Source organism: Stegostoma tigrinum, chromosome 13, assembly GCF_030684315.1.
Source record: "Stegostoma tigrinum isolate sSteTig4 chromosome 13, sSteTig4.hap1, whole genome shotgun sequence".
NCBI classification, from domain to species: domain Eukaryota; kingdom Metazoa; phylum Chordata; class Chondrichthyes; order Orectolobiformes; family Stegostomatidae; genus Stegostoma; species Stegostoma tigrinum.
Window position 1 is genome coordinate 29,467,352 of NC_081366.1, and position 26,458 is coordinate 29,493,809.

Genomic DNA, 26,458 nt, shown 5'->3' on the forward strand with positions numbered 1-26,458 from the left:
GTACTATGATTGTTCTCACTTACTACTTAAGCAGCCAAGAATGCTGCCTCCCACATCAAGATGGTACATTCCAAGCACCAACCATTCTGGGGATGAAGGTGCTTGAAGGCTTGTCATTAGGACATTTGGCAATCATTTCTAAGCTTTTATAAAAGATGCATACACAGCAGATGTAATGGTATTCAGGAAATAAGTTGACATGCAAAACCCCATACATTAGACAAATAAAACTTTGTTGCAAAATCATGGAACTAACAGAAGGAGCCAGTCAAACTATGTCTGTACCTGCTCCCAAAATAACTACTCAGCTAGACCCATTCTCCACCCTAACTCTGTCGCTCTCTAAATCTACCATTCTCCACTCCTACCCCTGTAGCTCCTTAAATCCATCATTTGCATCACAATAAAACTGAAGAACTGCAACAAAAGCAAAGTGTTGGAGAAACTCAGCAAGTCGAGCAACATCTGTGGAAAGAAAAAAAGACTTAATGTTGGGTCAGAACCCTTCGTCAGAACAATACATTACTTGGTTTTCTCTCGACAGATGCTGCCCAAACTGCAGAATTTCTCTGGTATTTTCCATTTTTGTTTTCCAATTTTAGCAATTCCATTTAATTATCTTTGTTATTTCTTGGGTTTAAAACCCAATTAGACTTACCAAAGCATATTTAAATAGTACTGAGTTAGACAGGCTAATTGCTGTTAAGGAAAAACATGCAGTTTGATCAAAGACTATTTCATTTAGAAACATCTTTCTACTACAACATTCATAATTGATTCATTAACTGTCTGAGTTCTGCTTTAGTGATCTACCAGAATTTAATTATATGCATTCACAAATCTTTTTTATGAAGAATTTCATGACGTTTATTCAGGGAATATTTTCATTTGAAGCAATCTTCCACACTTACCTTTTCCATATATACACTATTTCACTTTAAAAAAAATTCATTAAAGGTTGGTGCGTCACTGACTGGGCCAACTGTTATTACTCAGTCCTTGAGAAGGAGGTGGTGAGCAGCCTCCTTGTAGCCAAAATGACTGCTCCTCATTAGCCTCCCACCAAGACTAAACATCCAAAACGTTTTATTTTAACTCTGTACACAAAGTGCACCAGACTGATTCAGCCTCTGAAGCAATCTTTCCTGCAGTTTTAAAAAAAGGGGACAGTAAAGAAGTAAATCAAAACAACTGACGTACAAATAACATCAATATCAATTTCTCACATGGCAAAAAACAACAATGCAAATTGGTCAATCTAGATCTGGTGATGCAATCCAAAACAAAATCCTACAGGCAAACAAACAAATCATTAGTGAGCAGGTGTCTATTTTCCCAGTTCTGGGGAAGGGTCGCCTGACCCAAAATGTTAACTCTCTTTCTTCCCAGTTGCTGCCAGACCTGCTTTTCCAGCAACTTCTGTTTTTGTTCCTCTATTTTCCCATCTATGTATCCATTCAATCTATAATTCCTGACTTGTCCCAAATCAAAAACCAATTTTTGGAGACTCTGAAGTGACTTATCAAAAATTACTAAACATTAAAAGTAACAAAAGTCAAAGCATGAATTCTGAAACTTTATTAAAACATACAGAAGTTAGGTACAAAAATTACATATTTTAAATTTATGATTCATTGTGCTTTTTTTTGCAACACTTGTCACAAACACCAAAAATTAAACACTGATCAAAACTAACTAAACATCTCAGTAACCTTCATATCCCTTGCTGATCCAACCATTACAATCATTTTAAGCCAACTAATCTTACGACATTTGTTATTTTGCTTTAGGAATTTGACAATTTCTGAAATACATGTTTAGTTAGCAGAATCATTTTTTTTAAAAAAGGAAAACTTATTCATCACTCAGGTAATAGTAACCTATTCCAGAAGCCATTTTCAAAAAAAGTATTTTCTGACCCAAACTGATAATGTAACATTCAACAGTTACATACTTCCTGCACTGCAACATCTACCAAGACGACATACTAAAAATAAAGTACACAATTTAAGACATCGCACTGAATATTATGAAATAAAATACAATGCATCTAATAATATATTCTAGAAAGCTAGTGAAATGTTCTTCACATTTCAGTAGTCATATACTTTGGAATAATGGGGAGGGGGCAGTAAGCATTTTAATATTGAGGCATTCTCCTAAGGCTACAGGTATGTGTTACCCTGGTTTTGGCTGATGTACCATTTAACCTTACAAGTAATATCTTAATAGCAAACGGTCTTAAGACAACTAATGATATGACACCCAAAGAAATCATTTGTCACTTTTTGTGACTATGTACAATTTTAACTGGCCCCTAATACAAGGATTACAATCGATAGCCCATGGATAAGAATAACTATACAACTTCTGTCATTGAATCCTTTCTTCAGAATCTGAATTGGATACGAATATTAATCTTGTATAAAATTTTAAGTTAGCCAGTTACAGCTGTCAAAGTTTCAGACCTTAAGAGTTTGTGAAAGGCTGAATTCTGAAAGGGATAAACCCAGATAATTTGATTTAAAGTCTTGTTCAGATGAGACTCATATGTCAGAAAGTTAAGGTAGATTGTTCTTCTCGACTGTTTTCAGCAGTCAACAAAGCAATTTCTGATGCGATGACAATAGGTATAATGATTCAGAGAACCATTTCAGAAGCTATTTTTTTATCAGATGCATTCTCAAAGATTAATGATGTTATTTCTGTACTTGACCTTTTCTGTCTGTTTAGTTTGAAGGTGCAAAGATTTTTTTTTGAAAATGCTGACAGAAGGGAGCAGATAGCTACATTTAGGGTTAGCTCGCATTATTCCACCAGCAAAACTTTGGAAAAAAATTGGAAAAATGCAAATTTATTTACATTTTTTAGTAAAGTTGCAAGTAATGCCTTTAGAAAACATAGTCTTTTGTAATCTTAAGTGATGGCATAGCATCATGTACGTTCTGATCCAACCGTTGGTATTCAATTGTTCTTGAGCAGAGACTATCCTTCCATCGTCTGCTTTGAACTAAGAGAATGTAAATCTGAAAAGAAAAAGAATAAACGATTATTGAAAGTTAGCATATAAGTCCTCATTTTCAATAGTGTGAAGCAGGAAGTACTAAACAAACCTTTTTGAAAACAAACAAACAAGTCAGTCAGTCATCACTGGTGAAATAAATTCTATCCCCAGCAATTTATCAATGAGTATGCTATTTAACAATAATACCTCATCTAAATTTGATTTAAGTACATTGTAAATAGATGTTTCATCAAAAACAGCTCTTCCGTAAGAGATAAGCTACTATAAAGAAAATGACAGCCTTGCTCCCACAGGCAGGCAACACATGCCTTCCAAAATGAGGTATTTTATGGCTAACCAATGTTTACCAGTAAGTGATTTTGGAACTCATGTCCTCCCAGAAAATAATCTTATGACTGTAAAACAACTACTTGCGTTGTGCTTTTTTTGAAATGGATCAAAATTTCCCCAGTAGGATTTTGCTTTGAAACAGCAACAGGATTTGCAAGAGGATTCCTTTAGTGAATCACTCCACAACTCGTTGAATATCCAAGTGAAGCCATCTCCTAAGTAACTAATAAGTTCCCTCTAAATTAAGGCAGCAAGGTGCTTCCAATAGCCTGGGATAATACAGATTCATTAGCAGAGGCAAGCAAAGTAGCAGATGGTAAACAACAAGTCAGATACAAGTTTGACCTGATGACATGAAAAGTTCATGGAGACCAGAGTCAATGCTGAACACTTCCAGGGCAATTATCTCCAAACTGTATACCCATATCTCTACCTCTGATGGGTCAGTCCTACTGACAGGGACAAGACATATCCAGCAATGGCAATGGTGGTGTCTAGGACATATGGCATGATCCTGTGAGTATAACTATGTCAGGCCATTAGTCTGTGCAACAGCTCTCCCTATGCTGGCACAAGATTCCAGACGTTACTAAGAAATTTGAGGGGTTGGGTGTGCCATTTTTGTATCCAGCATCTTAGTCAATGCCAGCGGGTCCATGTGGTTTCACTCCTTTCAGACTGAGTGGCTTGCTAGGTTATTTCAGAGGTCATAAAAGAATCACCTACATGGCTATGCATCTGGTTTCACATGTAGGCTAGACAAGGACAGATTTCCTGAAGAGAAACGCGAGAGCCCACTGGGTTTTTATGATCAACAACAATAGCTTCATGATTATCATTAGTGTAACTTGCTCCCAAATACAGACTTTTACTAATTGAATTAAAATTCTACCAGCTGCCCAGGTGACATCTAAATCGGTATTCCCTCCGGACTAGTCGGGGTCTCTGGATTGCAAAACCAGTGATATTACAATTACATCACTGCCTCCCCAACATTTCTTCAATTGTTACAGGACAAGAGGACAAGACCACCAAGCCTCTCCTAATTCAGTACCAATGCCTCATCAGAAAGCCATTGGGTGGCTTGAACAATTAACTGAATGTTTTTTCAACATCTGGACTGAAGTACAATGTTGGTGTAGGGTACAGCTTTACCGTATGACCAACGGTCAGTTTTTTGCTTTTGTTACAGATATGGCAAAGACCCAGGTTTCTATAAAGAACAGAAGACCTCATCCTCCGATACAGTTTTAACAGAAACTCACCTTTCTTTTATTGTGATATGTAATATAAACAATGGCAATTAGAAAAGCAGAAGCAACGAGGTAGAAAAAGAAGTGACTATCTTCTTCTTCACGTGCAGAAATGTATATTGGTTGATCAGGAAGCTCAGGAGGTTCATCCATATCATTTTCCAGATCATCCTCATCCAATTGATTTATATCAAAATACTCCTCAGCCCCTTTTTCTTCATCTGCTTCATAATAAGATGGAGAATTGCCTTGTCCAACAAGCAACAATTGGTTATCTGTCATTTCATCCATTTTTTCTGGATCTGTATTAGAAATGAGACCTTCATCCTCTTCAATATCTGTGCCAATTACCATTACTTCTGTATCTTGCTTGTTGTCGATATTGTTACCTTCTCCGACTGATACGTCTTTTAAGGTTGGTGCAATCTGGTCAGAATTTTGGACAGCAGTTGCCTTCTGTGTTATTGCTATAAGAGATTCCGTACTCTTAACGGCAGCTCCCACTGATGTCGTTGAAATCTGCTTCAAAGTGGTTGCAGATAATGTAGTCGTGTTGGTGGTGGTTGGATTTGTAGCATTAATGCTAGATTTTGTCTCTGTAGTTTTGGATTCAATTGTTTTAACTGACTCACTTCTCGGAGATGTCAGATTATTGGTAGTACTGGCTGCCTGTTGATTGACAGTCACTTGTGTTCCATTTTCTGTAAGGATGCTGTTACTGGTCACTGTGAAAAAGGTCACAAAATGGAAAATTAAATTAGCTAAGTCACCACAGCAATGATCATAAAGCAGTTCTGCATTCCTTTCAACTCTGCACAATTGTATACAATCCATCCTAATCCTAGCAATGATAAAGAAGTACATTAAGCAACTATAATAAATAACAAGCACAGTAATCCTTTCAGCATATCACGGTTTCATTTTCCAAGCTGGCTATACATTGCTTTCCACCAAAAAAAAACAAACTACAAAAAAAATGCAGAAGTCACACCATTTTTCATATATTTATCAATATGTATTTATCTTGAAACAATAACAAGGAATACGTAAACAACAAAGATTAGGTAGAGATGGTTGGTAAACTACTCAAATTGAACTGCTGCATTTTAAGACGCTGCTGCAACCTTTGGCAACACTGTACTGTACTATGTATGTGTAAATAAAGGTGACTTGGTGATGAGATACTAGCCTCTAAGTTCTTCAGAAAATTAATGGAAGAGCACAACTTTAATACACTGCTAAATTAATTTAAATAGGAATTTTCTGGTAAGTACTTTCAACCTGTAAATATAAGGTTTAAGAACATCAGAATGACAGCTTGCAGATATTTTTCAATCTGTTAGAGATGTTATTGCACATCTCTGGAGTAGATGGACTTGAACTTGGGTTTCCTGGTCCAAAAATAGGGACACTGCCGCTGCACTACAAGGGACCCCAGAATGGCAACCTGCTTGCAGACCAATGTCACCTTAATGGAGGAGGCAGTCATAGGAAGCAAATAAATAATTAGCAAAACAGATAGGATCAGGTAAGGTGAAAACCAGAAATTGTAAAGGAAATTAATCCAGGAAAGAGAGAGAAGAAAAATGTGAACAAAACATCATAAAAGGGGAACAGTTTAGGGTAGCTGACCCAAATTAGCATTCTTCAAAACTTCCAGCTTTTACTCGTCTGACAAACTCTTTCTCCTCTGTCCTAAGAGATGGGAGCTGCAAAGACAGAAAAGCTTTCAAACAATTCATCCCAGAAAACTGACAGCAGGAATTGCAACCCAAAATGGTCCTATCAATGACAATTTAAAGTAAAAACTGTTGTGGAGTTGCACAAAGTCTTGTAAGACAGTGTTAACAAATAAAATGTATTTGATTCATGTAAATGATTCATGTAAGCAGATGAGGGGAGTGAAACCAAAGTAACTAAACTTACACGTGACAGAAAGATAGGTAGAAACGTATGTGTTGAAGAGGAAATAATCACTCAGTAACCTCATCAAGCATGTGGGCAAACATCTGGCCGATGAAGCATAGAGGGGCAAAATGTGAAGTGCTTCAATTTGGCTAGAAGAGTGGCGGGGGGGAGAAAAGGCTTATCATTTAAAGAGATAACAACTGCAGAATCCCAAGACAGAGTCATGCAACATGGAAACAGACCTTTCAGTACAACCAGTCCATGTTAATCATGTTGCCAAACTAAACTAGTCCTGGTTGCCTGCACCTGGCCCATATCCCTCCAAACATTCCCTACTCATATACTTATCCAAATATCTTTAAAACACTAACTACACTAGTCTCTACCAATTTTGTCTGGTAGTTCATTCTACACACAAACCACTGTTCAAAAAAAAAGTTACCCCTCGTGTCCTTTCTAAATCTTTCTCTTCTCACCTGAAATATATGCTCCCTTGTTTTGAACTCCACACTCTAGGAAAAAGACTTCTGATTCACCCTATCTATGCCCCGCATGAATTTATAAACCTTAAATGTCACCCCTCAACTCCTATACATCAGTGGGGAAAAAAAATCTAGCCTACCTAGTCTATCTTTATATGTGAAGCCATCCATAGCTGGCAACATCCTGGTAAATCTTTTCCCTCCCCAGTTTAATAGTTTCCTTCCTAAAACAGGTGACCAGAACTGCACCCAGTACTCCAGAATAGGCCTCACCAATGTCCTGTACAACCTCCACATAATATCACAACTCCTTATTCAAAGGTCTGAGCAAGAGGCAAGTGTGATAAACCCCTTCCTAACCACTCTAACTGTGCTGCACATTTCAAAGAAATGTGAGACTTGGACTCTCTGTTCTACAGCACTACCCAGGGCCTTAACTGTACAAGTCCTGCCCTTGTTTGTATTACCAAAATAGAATACTTCACTTTAAAATTAAATTCCAACTGTCACTCCTCCGCCCATTGACCTAAGTGATCACGATTTCTTTGTAATCTTAACATAGAATCATCACAGAGTCACAGAATCCCTACAGTGTGGCAACAGGCTCTTCTGCCCAACAAGTCCACACCAATCTTCAGAACATCCCACCCAGACCAATCCCCCTTTTACCCAGCTAATCTACACATCCCTGGACACTGCCAGCAATTTAGCATGGCCAATCTAACTAGCCTGCATATCTTTGGACTGTGGGAAGAAACAGGAGCACCCAGTGGAAATGCATGCAGACACAGGGAGAATGTGCAAACTCTGCAAAGACAGTTGCCAGAGAGTGGAATCGAACCTGGGCCTCTGGTCCCGAGAGGCAGTGCTAACCACAAAGCCACCTATTAACGTTCTTCACTCTCCCACTATAACCACCAATTTTACTGCCATGTGCAAACTTACTAAGCCTGCCTTCTATATTCTCATCCAAATTCATTATTTAAATGACAAACAAAAGAGATGCAGAAAAATCTTGGAGCATGAGTCACAAGGTTAAAACGCAGGTACAGAATGTCACCCTTCATTACAAGAAGAATTGGAAATTAAAGTACGGGTGTTCTTCTTCAGCTATCCAGGCATTTGAGAGATCACATTATGAACATTGGTGCAGGTATGGTCTCCTTACATACAGGATGACCAATGTGTTGAAGGTGATCCATAAGAGGTTTACTGTATTGATATCTGAAGTGAGTCCAATAAGAAGAGTCCCTACCCAAAATGTCAACTTTCCTACTCGTCTGATGCTGCCTGGCCTGCTATACTTCTGTTCCGCATTGTGTTACCTTATGAGGCAAGGTTGGGTTTGTTTCAGCTGGATGTTAGGAGGAGGAGGTTTGGAAGTGTACAAGATCCTAAATTGTTTTGAGAAGGTCTTCTTTTGGGCAAGCCCAGGACTAGAAGGCATTGTTTTAACATGATGGGTTGGCACTGTTACAACGGAGATAACTATTATTTTTCTCTGAGGGTTGTAGGACTTTGGAACTCTGTCTCAGAAGGTGCAGGAGGTAGATTCACTGATTATTTTTGAAGTGTGGGTAAAATATTCCCTTGCCCAAAAAGAATCTACGGTATTCAAGGGTAGATGAGAATATGGAATGCAAACCCCTAACAGATCAGACATAGTCAAGGGGTCAAATATCTTAATTCTGGTCCTAATTTGTAAGTATGCTCATATGTTAGGGCAAATGACAAAAACGTTCATGGAAAATCTTTGATCAATGCTCACTTAACTAACTTACAGGTTACAAAATCAGATCAAAAATTTAATGCCTGGAACATTTCTAATTCACTGCTATTGTTCAGCGCACAAAAGATGAGCCAAATGGCCTTTTGCTTCAAGACAATCTGAGATTTTTACCCTAGATAGTGAAAGGGCCAAACTTGCAATGAAACAAGTCTATTGTGCTATTAGCATACTCAAATTTTCATTGAAAATGTTGTAAGCAAGGAGCTTGATTTAATGAAAGATTTGGTACTTGAGTCATCAAATTTCCACAATGTTTGAATGAGAACTGTGTGAATAAGGGTCAACGTTTTTCCTTGCATTACCTCAGCATTTACAGTACACCAAATGTTCAGACACTGGCAAGAAAGGCTTGCTGGCGCCTTTAGTGCTGTACAGGCTTATTCCCCAGTGCCACAAAAAAATGGCATTACACAGCTATTCACACACAGTACAGTATATTATTGCTAGAGCTGAATAAACTCATTCATGCATTGCCAATAGGTTTTAGCCCTCATTACAGGCCACAACTATTTACTTCATGTATTTTACAAACTGTATGTATTTATGTAACTGTGTGGCCTGAGACTACATAATATTCAAGCCTATATCAACGGCACTAATAGTTGAACATATCCAATGTGAGCCTACCATTCAAATACAGAAAGTAGACTTACTTCTGAATCTCTTCCCAAACAAAATTAGCAAAGATTTGTATATTGGTAGTTTTATAATTGCTGTAATAAAAAAATCACATAGCTTTATTTCAGCTTTTTAACATAAATCATTAAAGTTGATGGCAAATATGCAACCCTATACTTTCACTGTCGTCTGCTGTTTATGCTAGCTTAATTATCAGGTTTCTATCTTTCACAACAGTAGCCTTGTATTACATGAGCACAGTGGGCCAAAGTTACCTTAAATAACACATTTACAAAAATTAAAAAATCTTTGAGAACTGATTGAAAGGAAGTTTTTTTAAACCTATACTACATCTAAATACCTGCACAAAGCACAAACAAGTTTAAAAAGAACAATTCAGATGGCTTGACAGAATTATTAATACAAAGGAAAGTCTATATTTTTTATAACAAGGTGGTCAACGCACAAGATAGCAATATCTAATGTTGCAAAATTGACCTCATGGCCTATAATGGGTACCGTACAGCTGACTGACATGTAAATTAACTACTCAGTCCCTCTTTCTTTGCATGCTGGTCAGGAGGTTTATACGTACATTTCATTTCAGCTTCTTCAGCAGTGAATGCTTAATCTTATGATTCTTTACAGTTTGAAACTACCAAAAATAGTGGCAGGTGAGTCAGCAGCTGAATAAAGATAAGGAAATGAAAAATGTTGGGTTTCGGCTGACTGAAAATGGAAACAAGAACATTTTGCACATTTATAAACGCTCTTAGCAAGAAAACCATTTTACAACTTACTTTACAGTTGCATTATAAAGCAAAATTTAACAGTCACAGAAGATGACCAAAAGCTTAGTCAAACAGCTAGGTTTTAAGGAATGTCTCAAGACGAGGGAAATGTAAAAGGCAATGAGGGAATTTGAGAGCATAGTCTTTTACCAGCTGGAGGCACAACTGCCATTGGTGAAGCAATTAAAAAAAGGGTGCTCATTAGGCCAGAATGACAGGGGCGCAGGTATCCGAGACTTTTAGGGTTGAAGGAAATTACAGAGATAAGGGGCAATGATGACGTAGAAGAACTTGAAAACAAGGATGAGCATCTTAAAAATGAGACAGATCTTGGCTGAGAGCTATTGTGGGTCAATGAGCATTAGGGTAGCTGTGAACATGATATAGTATGACTAAGGATACAGGCAGCAGAGCTTTGAATAATCTGACGTTTATCGAGGGTAAATCATGGGAGACTGGACCAGGCAGAACATTCCTGACAAAAAGCATACATGAAGTTTCAACAGGTAAGCTGAGGCAGGGACAGGTTCACAAGATGTTAGAGTTAGAAATGGTCTTCATGACGGCATGAGTAAGTGGTTGGAAATTCAAAGACAGAGCAAAGACAGTGCTTCGGTTTTTCTTATGTTGAAGCGGAAAAAACTTTGAGCATCCAACACTGGCTGTTAGACATGCAGTATATTAACTTAAAGTGTGGAAGAATCAAAGCAGGTGATGGTACAGCAAGATTGGCCGTCGTCATATTACCAAGGGCAGCATGTGAACGCGAAATGGAATTAGGCCAAAGACAGAACCTTTTTGCCAGAGCACAATGGTGGTACAGGGAGTCTACACCTGTGAATAATGTCAATAAGTCCTTATTTGTTCTCATCAAATCCTCTTAATTTTGAGCAAAATTATTAAAATTTCTTTGGGTTGTTAATGAGCACACAAGCAAATGTTTTTTCAACTCAAGACAGTGTCCAATATCAATTCATGTTTTTATTAATGTTTCTTACACTACAACATTAACAGCACCTTGAAAGACCGAAGCGCTCTGGGAATGCTGAGGCCATGAAAGTGCTACATAACTGAACTTTTCTCCAACTGTAACAGTATATAAAAGTCTTGTAGCATGAACATGTTTAAGTGTAGAAATAACATTAACTCCAATAGTTAATTCAGTTGTAACAATTTTATGGTCTGTACTGTTTTATTTCTTAGTGAACCAATAACAAACATGAAGTAGCTTGACTATGAACCTATAGAACAAAAAAGCCTTTTAACGTAATTTTCAAATTGATATTCAACGAGCATGATGATCAATCAAGAAATCAAAGAAATTTAATTTCAAAATTAAGTTTGTTGAACTAATTAAGCTGATCACATTTGTTTTGAGCCCATTAAAGGAAATATCAGACATATTACAACCCAGTAATGATACTAAAACTTAAAACTACCAAAAAAAGCCTGGAATCAAGATACACTGAAGCAGTGTTCCAGCAAACACAACAACTTTTCTTGGAAAATTGATTATAAAGGAGTTTCAAATAATGGAACATTACTCAAGAATGTAAAAGAGATGAACTTTCAGATTCAAATTACAGTTTACTCAACAACTGGAGAGTATAATCATGCATGGTTTTTTTTAAAAGAAGCAGCTTCATTGGATAGGATGAGCTTTCAAAGTAAGAACCCAATCTTACTGCATGCAAAAGGGTATAAAAAGTTGAATACATCAGAGATCTTTACGCAGTTAGAGGAAGGTATTCCCATGAATTGTTGGAAGGAGGTCTCAAAAGACAGCCCAAGTTATCATTAGAAGAGTCTACAACAACAGTTGACGTCTTCAGCTGAAGCTATGACCACAGTTAGTAGCATACTTCAGCTAGATATTGGTGAAATAGTTAGCTGTTGGAAGTAACATATTTGAGAATTCTCATGTTAAATATGAGAATGCTAGAACTAAAAGAACACAGCAGTTGTTGTATTTGCTTTCATTAACTTTTGTTCTCGTTTTCTCAGCCTGTTAAATCCACAATCACTTTTGTAACTATTTTAATTTTCCTGTAGACATTTCAAAGGGACGTCTGTTTTAAATCTGCAACCAGAGGTACAAATAAACCAATGTAATTCAGCATAACAACAGTGGCAGTGCCCCATCAATTCCCTTAAAAATGCAAAAGGTCAAAAGATTGAAAAACAGGATGTTTTCAAAAAGATGACAAACTTTACACCCAACATATGCACATTCTTCCATTTGGTATTTCTGTAATGTGCATAATGGTCTGGATTTTGTTAAAGTCTGGTATCTTGTACTGTGCCACACTAACTAAACCAGTTCCCTCATTGTTCAGCTCAAATGCTGTAAATTACAGGAAATCAGAGCTGAGAACAGGTTATCTGGAACCATGGTAAAATATTGGACCTACAAACTAACCAGACAAAGAGATTTAAGGACGAAGAGGAAAAATAAAGAATGACAGAAGTCAAAGAGTGAATTTAGGTAAAATTAAATACAAAATTCAAGTTTCTGTTTGATCTTTCATACCAGTAAAAGATTCCATGCCCTTTTTTTTAAAAAATAGAACCAGGGAATTCTTCTCCATTCCCTAATTCATTTTTCAACAAACGTTAAGGAAATAAATATGATCGCCTTCTCATTGCTACCATGGAATCTTATGCACAGATTGACTAACGTACTTATAAAATTACACGTCAAAATTACTTCACTGTTTCTATGGCAATTTAGGGTGCCAAGGTCATGAAATGTGCAATACAAATGAAAATCTATTTTGTTTTATTTGACCCAAATGGTCAAACAATTTACACTTCAAGTCCGGATACAACGCATTATCCTCCGACACTTCCGCCATTTACAATCCGACCCCACCACCCAAGACATTTTTCCATCCCCACCCCTGTCTGCTTTCCGGAGAGACCACTCTCTCCGTGACTCCCTTGTTCGCTCCACACTGCCCTCCAACCCCACCACACCCGGCACCTTCCCCTGCAACCGCAGGAAATGCTACACTTGTCCCCACACCTCCTCCCTCACCCCCATCCCAGGCCCCAAGATGACATTCCACATTAAGCAGAGGTTCACCTGCACATCTGCCAATGTGGTATACTGCATCCACTGTACCCGGTGCGGCTTTCTCTACATTGGGGAAACCAAGCGGAGGCTTGGGGACCGCTTTGCAGAACACCTCCGCTCAGTTCGCAACAAACAACTGCACCTCCCAGTCGCAAACCATTTCCACTCTCCCTCCCATTCTCTTGATGACATGTCCATCATGGGCCTCCTGCACTGCCACAATGATGCCACCCGAAGGTTGCAGGAACAGCAACTCATATTCTGCCTGGGAACCCTGCAGCCATATGGTATCAATGTGGACTTCACCAGTTTCAAAGTCTCCCCTTCCCCCACTGCATCCCTAAACCAGCCCAGTTCATCCCCTCCCCCCACTGCACCACACAACCAGCCCAGCTCTTCCCCCCCACCCACTGCATCCCAAAACCAGTCCAACCTGTCTCTGCCTCCCTAACTGGTTCTTCCTCTCACCCATCCCTTCCTCCCACCCCAAGCCGCACCCCCAGCTACCTACTAACCTCATCCCACCTCCTTGACCTGTCAGTCTTCCCTGGACTGACCTATCCCCTCCCTACCTCCCCACCCACACCTTCTCCACCTATCTTCTTTACTCTCCATCTTCGGTCCGCCTCCCCCTCTCTCCCTATTTATTCCAGTTCCCTCCCCCCATCCCCCTCTCTGATGAAGGGTCTAGGCCCGAAACGTCAGCGTTTGTGCTCCTGAGATGCTGCTTGGCCTGCTGTGTTCATCCAGCCTCACATTTTATTATCTAGCCATTAAATACTGTTTTCCCAGCAAACTCTGGACCTAACCAAGTACTTCAAATAGTTGAAACAAAAGCAGTTGTATCAACAATTGACAGAAGCCAAAACATATTCTAGGGGCTTCATTAAACTGATATTCAAAATATTAATATTTCAGTCTTATGCACAATATTGTACGTACTCATCTTACAGTTGAGTGCCACCTCATGGGAAGCATATCACATTGTAGATCTTAGAAACATGCAAACATACACCTAGGACAAGATGCAAATGTTTACTTAGGCCAACAGGAAGAAGGATCTTTCAAAAAAAAATCATTCAGGTTTCAGAGGTACACACAGACAGCCCCTTAATCTATTCAACATCACTTCCTGAAACCCTCCACTGTCTGTATTCTTGGACTGCTCATTTGACATTCATTCGTGGGTGAGATAAAATTTCTTCCGACTGAACAACAGCAGCTGTTGGTTTCAGTCTGCACAATAACTTTGCCCTAGTATGTGCCTCATGCTAAACCAGATAAAGTCCCATCTGACCTTGAGGTGATTCTCAACACCACACCCACCCCAGCACCATGATGATTCCATTCCTTGTCCGTGGAATTTCTCATCTCCAGTTCTTCAGTATATTTGCCGTTGAAATTCTCAGCCAAACTTTTGTGACCTCTAATCTCAAATATTTTAATGTTCTCCTGACTGATCTACCATCTTGCATTCTCCATAAACTTAAGTTCATTCAAAATTCTGCATTTTGCCAAATTCTCACTGCATTCAGTGTACCTGTTTTCCATACTTACTTTCCTAAGCAGCCTTTGATCCAAAGTCTTGATTATAAAATTCTCATACTATCACAAAGCTGCAAAATGTGGACTTAGAACTCCATTGACATATTTATTATCTCAGATCGTTATATGAAGGAAAACACCTTTAAATCAGCCATTCACTATTTGAAACAAAGGCTTCGAGGTCACCTGACTTCGAGGTACAGTCAAGAATCTGAAAATCTCAAACATGGATTAACATGCCTGGGAAGTTCTCCTGCAGAATTTCACACTTGTCATGGATTGAACTAACTGGTAAAAGCCTAAGGAAATAATCAGAAGCCATCTTGACTGTAGAAACTGTTGGAGATAAGGGAAAGCCATTTTACCAAAAAGGTGCTGAAGACCTGTCTTCTAATTCAGTCGTACCCTGGCAGCTATGGCATAGCAGATCACAACTCCTTTCTAAATGGTGCACCAATAGCCAGTTGTCACATTATTGAAATTCAACTGGTAAGAACCAACATTATAAGCTTGCTTTTTCTTTTGGTAAGAACATCAAGCAGGTCTTCAACTAACAGCATCTTTCCCTGAAGAGTTTTATCAAGCTTAATAGTTACGCATTGGAATACGTCACAGAGATAGGGAGTTCAAATATAAAAAGGAACTTCAAGCATAAATGCACCCAACCTGAGAAAACGACTGCTGCAGTTTAAAACAGACTGTCTCCAGAAGAACCAACCTACACTGGCCACAACAGTCCTGAATAACTTTGAGGTCAACCCTGGAAAGTACATTTATTTTTCTCTTATGGATTTTAACTTTTAAATCCCTTTTTTTTTCCCCCGCTCCTACAACCACCCAAGTGGTAAGTTTAACTTCACAGTGACATGTGTCTCACAAGATTCAATACTGGCTTTTGCTTTTAATACAGTTTTTATTTTTAACTGAGTGAGTTTATAATAAAATTAGTTCCTTACTTCTAATTAACTCAAAATATCTAGCTGGCTTGTTTCTTCATAGCTTTACAAATGGTGACATACGTTAAGTGACAAAAAAAACTTTTTTAGTTCTAAGTCTGTGATACCAACCTCAGGAGTGAAGACAGAGCTTTATCACCTTCAGACTTAGCCATATTGTTGAACGTTGAAGTGCACCTAAGCATGCCCATTACCTAACACTGTAACGTTCTTTAACTCTGCAACCTTTCAAAAACCACACATCAACTCTAATCTATTATGCATCCTTCAAGCACCACTGGTGGTACGCACCAAGCTTTCAGCTCTGAAATTGCCCCTCCACAGCCAACGCCCCCATTTGTCATAGCATTTGTAATGAAGTAATCATCAAAAAGTGCTCACTGGAACATTGTCAAACAAAATGTGTCCAAGTCATGTAAGATACAAGCACGAGCAACCACACCTGATTAAACAAATAGGTTTTGTGGGGCAGCATTAAAACAAGAAACAGCTAAAGAGAGCAGAAAAGTTTGCAGTTGGAATTCTGGGACTTGAGGCCTAGACTGCTAAAGGAACAGTTACCAATGCTGGAAATGAAGCAGCACAAAGATCTTAGAGATATATATACTGGGTTGCAGGAGTTCAAAGATATCAGGAATGTCCATGAAATAATTTCAAAACAATTATGTGAACTTTATACTGGGGCTTTGCTGATCCAGGAGAAAATGCTGATCAGCTGAAACAAAAACAGAAACTGCTAGAAAAACTCAGGTCTGGCATTGTAGGGAGAAAGATTAATCAGAATCACACAACTCGAAATTTAACTCTGCTTTCTCTCCACAGATAATGCCAGACCTGCTGAGTTTTTCCAACAATTTCTCTGTTTCTATTTCAGATCTCCAGCAGCTGCAGTTATTAGTTTTATTTTTGTTGGTCATCAGATGCATGACCAATGGACGGATTGGACTTAACACAATTTAGGATACAGGCAGCTGTGTTTCAAACAATTATATCCCATCCCAATATTCCCGCTTTTGGATGTGTATCAATTATAACATTTAAAAGCCATCTGGGGACAGTTTATTAATACGAAGGGCTGAGGGGCATATGGGCCAAATGCCGACAAACGGGACTAGGTCAGATTAGAATGTCTGGTTGGCGCAGACGAGTTGGACCAAAGGGTCTGTTTCTATGCTGTACGATTATGACATCACCTTCCTTCCTCATTCTTGAATCAAAAGCCCAAAATCAACATTTTAATGCCGAAACCTACACAAGGCTTGCAGTGATCCATTCCAACCTATGGGTGGAAAGCAATTTTGACTTTCCAATTTATCCCACTTGGTAAACTGATTTAGGGAAAACAAATTAAAATTCTCATCCCATTGGTTTAAGTCATACTAAAACACCAAACTTAACATCCACATAAAACTCCACTTGGGAACTTGACAGGTACTGATCCAATCTTTAATTAAAATGCCAAATATTTACTTTACATCAGACTTGATCTGATGACGTTATCTTGACCTCAAACATGTTTCAGAATGTTTGGTTTTTAATTCAGACTTCCAGAATATGCAGTATTTTGCTCTTATGTTGATGGGTCCTTCAGCTCAATCCTTCACAGATAAAATTGAAAACAAGATATCCTCTGCAATTAGCATGCCAATTCTGAATGAGCACATAGCAAATGAAAGATAAACCCACTTCTGCTTATGTGCAGACATAAATCAAACTACTAGAAATGAAGTAGAAGTTGCATAGAACATTTTAAAAACAATTTCACTCCTGAAACTTGTTTGCATTTTAAGCAGATGCATTTGGCAAATACCTTGCAGCACAAGTTGACACAACGGTCGTAAATTTGTAGACTTTAAATTATTTTTGCAATATTGTACAGTTTGAAGGATTTTCATTCAATTTTTTGGTATTAGTCTTCTTCTTTCTATCACTGCGATTGGTGCATAATCCACCTAACAAGGTTGATTGTGACACCATCACAGTACATGCGGCCATAAACAAAAAAGCAACAAGGTGCGGTCAACTATTTCCTATGCAAATTGCTTTCATTATGGAATAAAGACAAAAAAAAGCCGGAAATGCTCAGCAGGTCAGTCAAGACTCCAGATTGATGACCCGTCATAAGAATACCAGGTGAAATGTTAACTCTTAAAAACCAAAAGAACTGCGGAGGCTGTAAATCAGGAACAAAAACAAAAATTGCTGGAATAGCTCAGCAGGTCTGGCAGCATCTGTGGAAGAGAAGACAGAGTTAACGTTTCGGGTCCGGTGACCCTTCCTCGGAAATGTTAACTCTTATTTTTCTCCCTGCAAGTACTGCCTGACCGTTAAGCATTTCGGTCGTTTTCGCCTGTATTTTAGATTCAAGGCATCTGCACTATTTTGCTTCTTGCTTTCACCTCATGTACAGGTGAAAGACAACTTGCCTGAAACAACAAATCGAGTTAATACATATGTAAAGTAGCAGCTGACTTAATTTTTACACCGAACATTAATCGGTTTGGAGAAAGTGAAGAGGATGTTTATTGTACCTTTTGTAATTCAATATTTAAAATCAGGAATTACAGACCACAAACACAATAGTCCACGTCTAACCACCAAATCACCTCTTGGGATGAATTCGACCAGAATCCCACCATCGTTAACTCCCCTTCCCACCCCCCTTTTAGAGTGACGATACAACCAAATGTAGAATGGGAGCTTCCCCCCTACTCACCATCGCTTCCGTGACCATTCGCGACCACCACGACGACGCTGAAAACGATGAAGACAAGCGCTAAAACGCGCACTTTCACCCGCAACTCCAGACCAACGCGCGCCTCCATCTTCCACAATGCGCACAACCTCACCAAGTGACATCAGCAGCGCCGCACGCGTTCGGTTCGGCCCCGCCCCGCACCGCACCTTCACCCTTGACACCCACCCCCCCTAAACACACTGCGCCCCGCCCATTTCCACGCATCTTATCCGCTGACGTCCGCGGGCACTCCCACCCGCGCCCCCAATATTGCCCCGCCCCCGCCCAAACCCCCTCACCCACATATCGCCCCACCCCCCTCCCGCCGCTCATCCACTCACAACGCCGCAAACGCAGAGAGCGCCCCGCCCCTCCAGCTCGCTCGTCCGGGCCGCTGCCAGCCATCTGCTCTCTGCCTCCAGCAATGTTCATGCTGGAGCTCCCCTCTGAACTCGGATTCCAGTTCCGGCTTCTGATGTGTTTCTTCTTTTAGTCTCGAGCAAGGATATGGTGTTAACTATACTAGCAATTAATCGTTTATGTAAATATTTGCAAAAATATACTACAGCTTAACAGACTTTGTTTCTATTTCGCGAAATGCAAACAAAAAGTATTAGGCATTATAAGAGGTAGTAAGAACTGCCGCTGCTGGAGTCAGAAAAGAAATTTATCGTGATAAACACGGGTTTTAATTAACTATTTAAGGTATGCAAATTAAAGGGGGGAAAAAACTCCAGTCCATTCCAGGTATGAGCGCTCGTTGCTATGTACAATTTTAGTAAGATTCGTTTATTCGTGTATTCCCATTATCTTGAATGAAAGGCCAAACTATCGAATCTTTTTGATTGTTGTGTCTGTATGCTGTACGTTCCAAACATTTACCCTTTGAGGTGAAATGTCTGTTATAAAGTTCCATTTTCAAGTGTAAGATACAAGCTGATGACCAATATTTGGCATTTGAAAATTTTACTGAGTTTTTATTCCTGTGTGGTGTATCCAAGACGTTAACCCAATCTGTCTAAACATTGTTTTAAGGAATCGTCTGCTTTATAATTCTGCAAAACGTTTTGTTTTGAGAAGTCAATAACAGATTGTAAATGGAGATCCCAGCACTGATTCTTGAAGCAGTCCACAAATCACAGCCGACAAACTTGAAAGTGGCCCATATATACCAACTTTTATTTGCTGTCCACTAACCAAGCCTCTACCCACACTAATTGAACACAACTCCATAAATCCTTATCTTGCCTATTAGCACCTTCAGTGGCACCTATGAAAAGCCTTTGGGGAAGTCAAGTAAACTACATATTTAGTGCATTTGTTGGATCATGCAGTGGGCCTCCAAGTACACAATCTATTATTAAGCAATTCTTAAACATATTTCCATAACTCCACATAACCCTTCCTCCACTTACTGATTAAAAATCTCATCCCATCTATGTTCCAATTAGTGTTGGCCAAAACTTCCAGCTGCAAGGTCCTAAGCTCTGGAATTTTCTCCCTAAACTACTCTGCTTGCCTCTATCTCTCCCCTACTAAGATGCTTTTTAAAACCTACTTCTACCATGAAGATTTTGATAAACTGCATTGTTCAAACTGCATCCTTCAGTTATACAATAAAATCTGATGCGGAACAATGTTCCTTGGTATGCTGTGCTTACATCCTTACAAATACAAATCTGTCAGTCATCGAAGCTCCTCTCCAAATGCTGAAGCACAATCTGATACTTTAAATGCAAACTGAAGTGTGCTGAATTATGAGATATTGTCTTTTCAATGCCCTGATATCTCTTCCAATGAACATTTAAGATCACATTGACTTTGACAAATGCAGGGAGCACTCTTTTAATGCCATAACCAAAACTTATCCCTCAGTATCCCAAAGAGATCTTTTGATTATCATCACCTTGGTGTTATGGGCCTTCACTGTGACAAAATGTAGCCACTGCATTCCCTACATTCTGAAGTGATCAACCATTCAAAATTACTTGATTAGCTGTGAAGCTGTTTGGGATAGACTAAATACATACAAGTTCTTTCTAGAATATCATGTAATAGTAGAAGAAAACCACCATTCTGTGGATTATATATTCAATTGAATAGATCATTGCACTGGAAATACATAAGGACTATCTGAACATAATCTGGACTAAGAAGGGTTTAACTATGTGATTTTATTTCAAACAAAACAGTTTAATATATGCAGTTGGCCAATGGGCTTTTAAACTGAAATTGGGGTTTTGGAGAGTGGGGTTTATTACCTTAATTACTGAAAGTAACATGGCTTTGAGAAGCGTGGGGTGGGGGGGGGGGGGGGGTGTGTGTGTGTGTGTGTGTGTCCCCAATGACCATGTGGTTACTTAACAACCTTCTCTAAACTGAAGCATTCTGTTCCATAGACCTTGGAGGAGGAGTGCAGAAGGCACCCCTGAAGCTGCAAGTCTCAAATTCTGGTCTCAGTAGAAGTTCTTGGGAACCTGATAGGTAGAAATACTAGTACTTGGAAACTAATTGGCAAAGCCTGAAAAGCTAGATTGTGGGTATACAGATAACACAGCAGGCCAGGCAGTGTCAGGGGAGCAGGAAAGTTGACATAGGGTCAGGACCCTTCTTAAGAAATGCTCATGTTTCTAGAGATTTAAATCTACCTTGATTAGGTAAACATCTCCTTTCGGATTTAAAGATCTACAGTTGTAAACAATTCAGCTCCATTGTAAGATAAAAGTGGATGTGAAACGTCTTCATATTTTATCTTTTGTTGTTTTCAAATTCTTTACTCGGATTGTTTCACAGGCAGATTTGACCAGAAACAAACTCATGCAGAGACAAGAGATAGTAGGAACAGATTGTTTTTGTGTTGAATTAAGGACCTATACTTCTAGTTGCAAAATCATAGCTTAGATGCTAATCAGTAGTTTTCAGTTGTTTTAACAGTAAGTTTGGTTTATAATGAATGTAGTAGAAATGTGTGGAACTGGCCATTTTCTGACAACTGAAACATCAAATTTATTAACACTGGGACTGGTGAAATCATAGGGCTTGATTATCAGTGTTCTCCAAGTAACAGTCACACAGTTCATTTGATTTTCTCTAAAACATGGGCGTTGAGTTTTTTTTAAGTTTTCCTCATACCACATTAAAATCAGGGATTTGTTTTCCATTTCCAGCATTGAGCACTCCTATGCCATCATGTATGCTGTACCAACCAGTACTTTAGCACTCAAAATGTAGCGTCCTTTGTTTATTGTGCCACATATTCTGACTAGATGGGAACAGGTGTCTTATAGATTTGTAATTATGGGAGCTAAGAAAGAAAGTTAAATAAGAGGATATTAATGCAAATGAGGAAAATCCTGGGAGGACTCATTGTTTCAAGTAGGAAAATGTTGCTTTGATTTAAGAATTTCTGACTGAGAATTGTATATTTAAATATGATGCAACTAGAACAATTTAGTATGGTTGCAGGTGAAAGCTAAGCAACAGTACATTGTGATTTTCCACCCACAATTCTATGAAGGCACATTGCAGTGATTGGAACCAAGTGGACCTTGTTGACTGAGGTCCTTGATTGTTAACCTAGGCCAATCAGGGAAGCACTGGCTGACCAATAGTAACAGGGGACTGACTGTGAGCTGGCTGACCACAGCCGGTGTACTATGTGCAAGTACATAAATGACTTGATGACAGGATACCATCCTCTATGCAGTTATTTCACACTGGCATTTTAATTGACTGTCTATTAAAAAGGTCCTAGTGTTATAACAAACATTTATTCTGACAACTATTTTCGACTTCCTCTGTTCTATACCTGTGACACTGGACACTAATAAAATTCTCTTACCTATATTCTGAACATACATAGAATACAATACGACTGTCTAATCCAGTGGTATTCCCGGTGTTCTGAAATGGCATGACATCAAATGTATATCACATTCATACTCGACCTGATTAGGACAACCTCTTTTTAATCCACATACATATATGGTACCATGTGATTTGTAAATAAAATAAAAAATACATACCCTGAATACGATGAATTTTATAGAATCCCCATGGTGTGGAAACAGCCAGCCATTCTGCCCAACAAGTCTACACCATCACTCTGAACAGCATCCCATCCATACCCATCCCCATCCCCCTAACCTATCCCAGTAATTCTGTATTCGCCATGGCTAACGCATCTAATCTACACATCCCTGAACACTATGGGTAATTTAGCATGGCCAATCCACCTAACTTACGCATCTTTGGACTGAGAGGAAACTAATGCAGACACTGAGAACATGCAAACTCCATAAAGACAATCAAACCAAGGTCCCTGGTTCTATGAGGCAGCAGTGCTAACCACTGAGCCACTGCACCACCCTATTCATAACTTCAAACATGGCTGCTTTCCTGTAAAAGCTTCTGGGACTGCCTGGACATGCACATGAAAGCTAAGATGTCAGGTGACCAATTATTCAACAGACTCTCTCAAGTTTCTGCAAAGCTCTAAATGGATCACAAGGAAGGGTACTCCACTCATGGAATGTGGACTCTCTTAGCTGTATCATTCCTGAATTTGTGGCCCGAGTGACTTGCATTTAAAAACTTGAGACAAGACTGATGAATAAATAATCTCTACTTTCAAACCTATAAAAATCTGCTGTTGGGTCTTTTAATTTAAAACTCAAGACTAGAAAAATACACATTCAGCCTTCCAAGAAAAACTTGATGACATGCAATAAGGAATGGAATTGGCAGTTTCAACTTTTCTCTCCCCATCCACTTTCAGTAACATTATCTTCAAAACTTAGAAATCATAGAATCCCTACAGTGTGGAAACAGGCCTTCGGCCCAACAAATCCACAGTACCCTTCCCTGATAAGCCTACATTTCCCACGTCTGATCCATCTAATTGTCCACACCCACCCATCCCCCTAATCTACACATCTCTGAACACTACAGGCAATTTAGGCATGGCCAATCCACCTAGCCTGCTCATCTTTGGACTATGAGGAAGAAACTGAAGCACCTGGAGAAAACCCATGCAGATGCGGAGAATGTGCAAACTCCACACAGACAGTTGTCCGAGGTTGGAATCAAACACAGGTCCCTGGTGCTGTGAGGCAGCAGTGCTAACCACGGAGCCACTGTGTCACCCTAAAGGGAGTGGAGAATGCAGGAAGCAATCCCACTACCTCTCATGTAAAGGTGAGCATTTTACCATTTGAGCTAATTTGACAGATGGATTTCAAACTGCTATATGTTTAGATCACAGCATTTTCTGCAGATAAAAATATGTAATATTTTATTACCAATACATATCTTCAACATACTTTGAAGAAGAAACGTAGTAATGAAGTAGACTGAGAAAATGTTCATACGCATCTCAAAAAGCTATTCCAAACGAGAGGGGGAGTCAGGAAACATTCAAGACAATAGCATTAGCCACATATTCCTATCACAAGATAGACAACAGAATGGCTTTTCTCCCTCTATTCCCTTAAAAGGAGCTTTGCTAAACATTGAGAAAGATTTCAATCCAAAACAAAATTGTCCAGACTCTCAAAGTTGGAGTCATCAACAGTAGAAATTTTTATGTTGCATATGCATATTTAGCAGAATCAGTTGGCATAAATACAAAATCAAAACACTGCAGATGCCAGTAATCTGAAATGCAACCAAAATGCTGGAACTACTGCATCTGGGAGCATCTGTAGAGATAAAGAGAGTTAATGTTCCAGGTCAATTACCTTTCATCAGAACTGCAAACAGATGACAGATGTGATGATTTTAAAATCAAGTGTACTGAGACAGATAAGGAAGAGAGGACAAAGGGGAAGGTGTGTGATAGGAAGAACAGTAAGGAAAGAGGGTAATAAATAAAAGGACGATGGTGTAAGCAGCCATTCGAAATACAAATGGGGCAGAGATCATGATGTTAAATTCTTTAGCCCAGTTCTGAATCCAGAAGGCCATAAAATGCCTAGTCAAAAGATGAAGTACTGTTCTGAGCTTGTACGGAGGCTGAGAACAAGACAATTTAATTCTAACAGAAATATATTTTCATTTCTTAGTTACTGCAGTCAGCAGGGTATTATACTTCTGCAGCATATGGAAAATTAGAGACAGTTCGAATGTTTCTAATGACTACATCTGTGGGAAGTGTGTCCAATTGCAGCTTCTGTCAAAACCACATGGATCTGTCAGAGCAGTGGCTGGACATATTTAGGAACATACAGGAGGCAGAAGCAGTCATTGTCACACCCAAGGTTCAAACACATAGATGGGTGACTGCAAAAGAAAAAGGGGCAGGCAGTTAGGAGTCCGCTGTGGGTATTCTCTCCTCTAGCAAGTATACTGGTGTGGGGGGGTACCCTATCAGGGTATGGTGATAGCCGTGGTCAGAGTAGTGGCACTAAAAGAAAGTGGTGACTGTTGTACAACAGGGAGAATCAAACTACATTTTCCTTATTTTAAAGGTAAATGCAAGGTGTTATGTTCCAGATACAATTTGATTAGTCAAATTACTGGATTTAAAGCAAAACACACTTTATTCATCTACTATAGCTAAAATACAAAAGGAAGAGGAGGAACTGGAATACCTAGATAGTAACTATTACTAATTAACTGTTCCATTATAGTAACATCCCATTAACAGAACCTGTTAGCAGAAAAAATGGCAAATTCAAAACACAGATGGTCTCACAAGTGAATCTTGTGGCAGGCAGAGAAACGCCAGCTCTTGGCTATAACCAGGAGAGGGGGGGGAAAAAAAAGTAGTTTCTACCTCTCAAAGACCCCAACAGCCACTGCTGAAAGCTAAACCTAAAATGCCTGTTTCTGTGGGTGGAAACTGGACCACAGCCATTTCTATTACTTAAACTGCTTTTTTAGAAGCTTATCTTCTCAAACTGCTCAGCACCTGTCCTCCAATCTCTAAAAGAAACTAGGATAATACACTCCTCTTAAAGCTACAGTCTTGTTAAAACAGAAATAGAATTTAACAATCCTTACATGAAAGAAGGTGAAGTAGTATAGTCCAAGTATTTTGAGAGTTAGTGGTCTTGTACAACAAACAATTAACTCATTGGCCCCTTTAACAAACAATGTCCCAAGGCACTTCACATGAACGTTGTAAAATCACACTGAGCAGCATAAAGAGCTAATAATGCAAATGACCAAAATCTTGAGCAGAGTTATGAGCTTTTTCATGAATGTCTTACTATTCAAGATGGCACCACAGTAGGACACTTTAGCCTGAGCTCATCCTCTGTCCGTTTCTTTCTCCATTTTTCTCTTCTTGTTTCTTTGTGTCGTGGTGTTTCTTCCCAGCCTCAGCACGGACCCAGGGGAAGCACCAATGGTGTCTCACCTCAGTCTCTCGGCGTGAGTGGATCCTGCCCACGCATGTTCCAGAGGTAGCAGCAGCAGCAATGGTGTCACTGCCCAACACGAAGACCAAGCTGTTAGGAAGTGGTCTGGTATCTGCGGCAGCAGCAGTGAGGACAGACAGCTAAGGTCTCCCAGAGAGCGAGATAAGTGGACGACTCAAGGACTTAACTTTATTCCTTTATTTTTCTAGTTTAAATCAAGAAGGACTTTAATATTAAACTGTTACCTTGTTTTATTATTTGTCTTATTCTGCTTAACTTTTGAACTCTTTCTCTTGGTACAAAAAACTTTTGTACCTATGATGGCACCATACTCAGCAACACTAATACACTTTCCACTGTACTTGAGTACATAACAATAAAATCTAAATCTGCTAATCTCAAATTAATTGCCTGAGGGGAAAAAGAAAAGAACTGTGGATGCTGGAAATCAGAAATACAAAACAGAAATTGATGAAAAGACTCCGCAGGTCTGGCGATAAAAGCCAACATACCATTTGCCTTCTTTACAACCCTATCAACTTGGGTCACAACTTTGAGGGATCTATGGACGTATGCCCCAGGATCCA

At 39.2% G+C, this 26,458-nt stretch overlaps 1 protein-coding gene across 2 annotated transcripts; it reads right to left on the reverse strand.

The window, feature by feature from the left end:
* Positions 1–1,563: 1,563 nt before the first annotated feature.
* Positions 1,564–18,644, reverse strand: LOC125458248 (keratinocyte-associated transmembrane protein 2-like). 2 transcript variants are annotated; one of them, XM_048543355.2, is made up of 3 exons: positions 18,490–18,644; positions 4,621–5,333; positions 1,564–3,026 (listed from the first exon to the last, which is right to left on the reverse strand). In XM_048543355.2, the coding sequence occupies exons 1-3, from the start codon at positions 18,596–18,598 to the stop codon at positions 2,892–2,894; spliced, it is 957 nt and encodes a 318-aa protein (XP_048399312.1). In that variant the 5' UTR covers positions 18,599–18,644; the 3' UTR covers positions 1,564–2,891. The 2 variants fall into 2 exon arrangements, with proteins under 2 accessions (XP_048399312.1, XP_048399313.1); XM_048543356.2 differs by lacking the exon at positions 18,490–18,644 and adding an exon at positions 10,001–10,075.
* Positions 18,645–26,458: the final 7,814 nt, after the last annotated feature.

Bases quoted from the DNA above. Each gene is read 5' to 3' on its own strand.
- LOC125458248 (XM_048543355.2), bottom strand. From the start codon at position 18,598: ATGGAGGCGCGCGTTGGTCTGGAGTTGCGGGTGAAAGTGCGCGTTTTA. The intron at 5,334-18,489 runs GTGAGTAGGGGG...CCTTTTTCACAG, and splicing joins GAATGGTCACGGAAGCGATG to TGACCAGTAACAGCATCCTT. The intron at 3,027-4,620 runs GTGAGTTTCTGT...TTTTCTTTTCAG, and splicing joins CATATCACAATAAAAGAAAG to ATTTACATTCTCTTAGTTCA.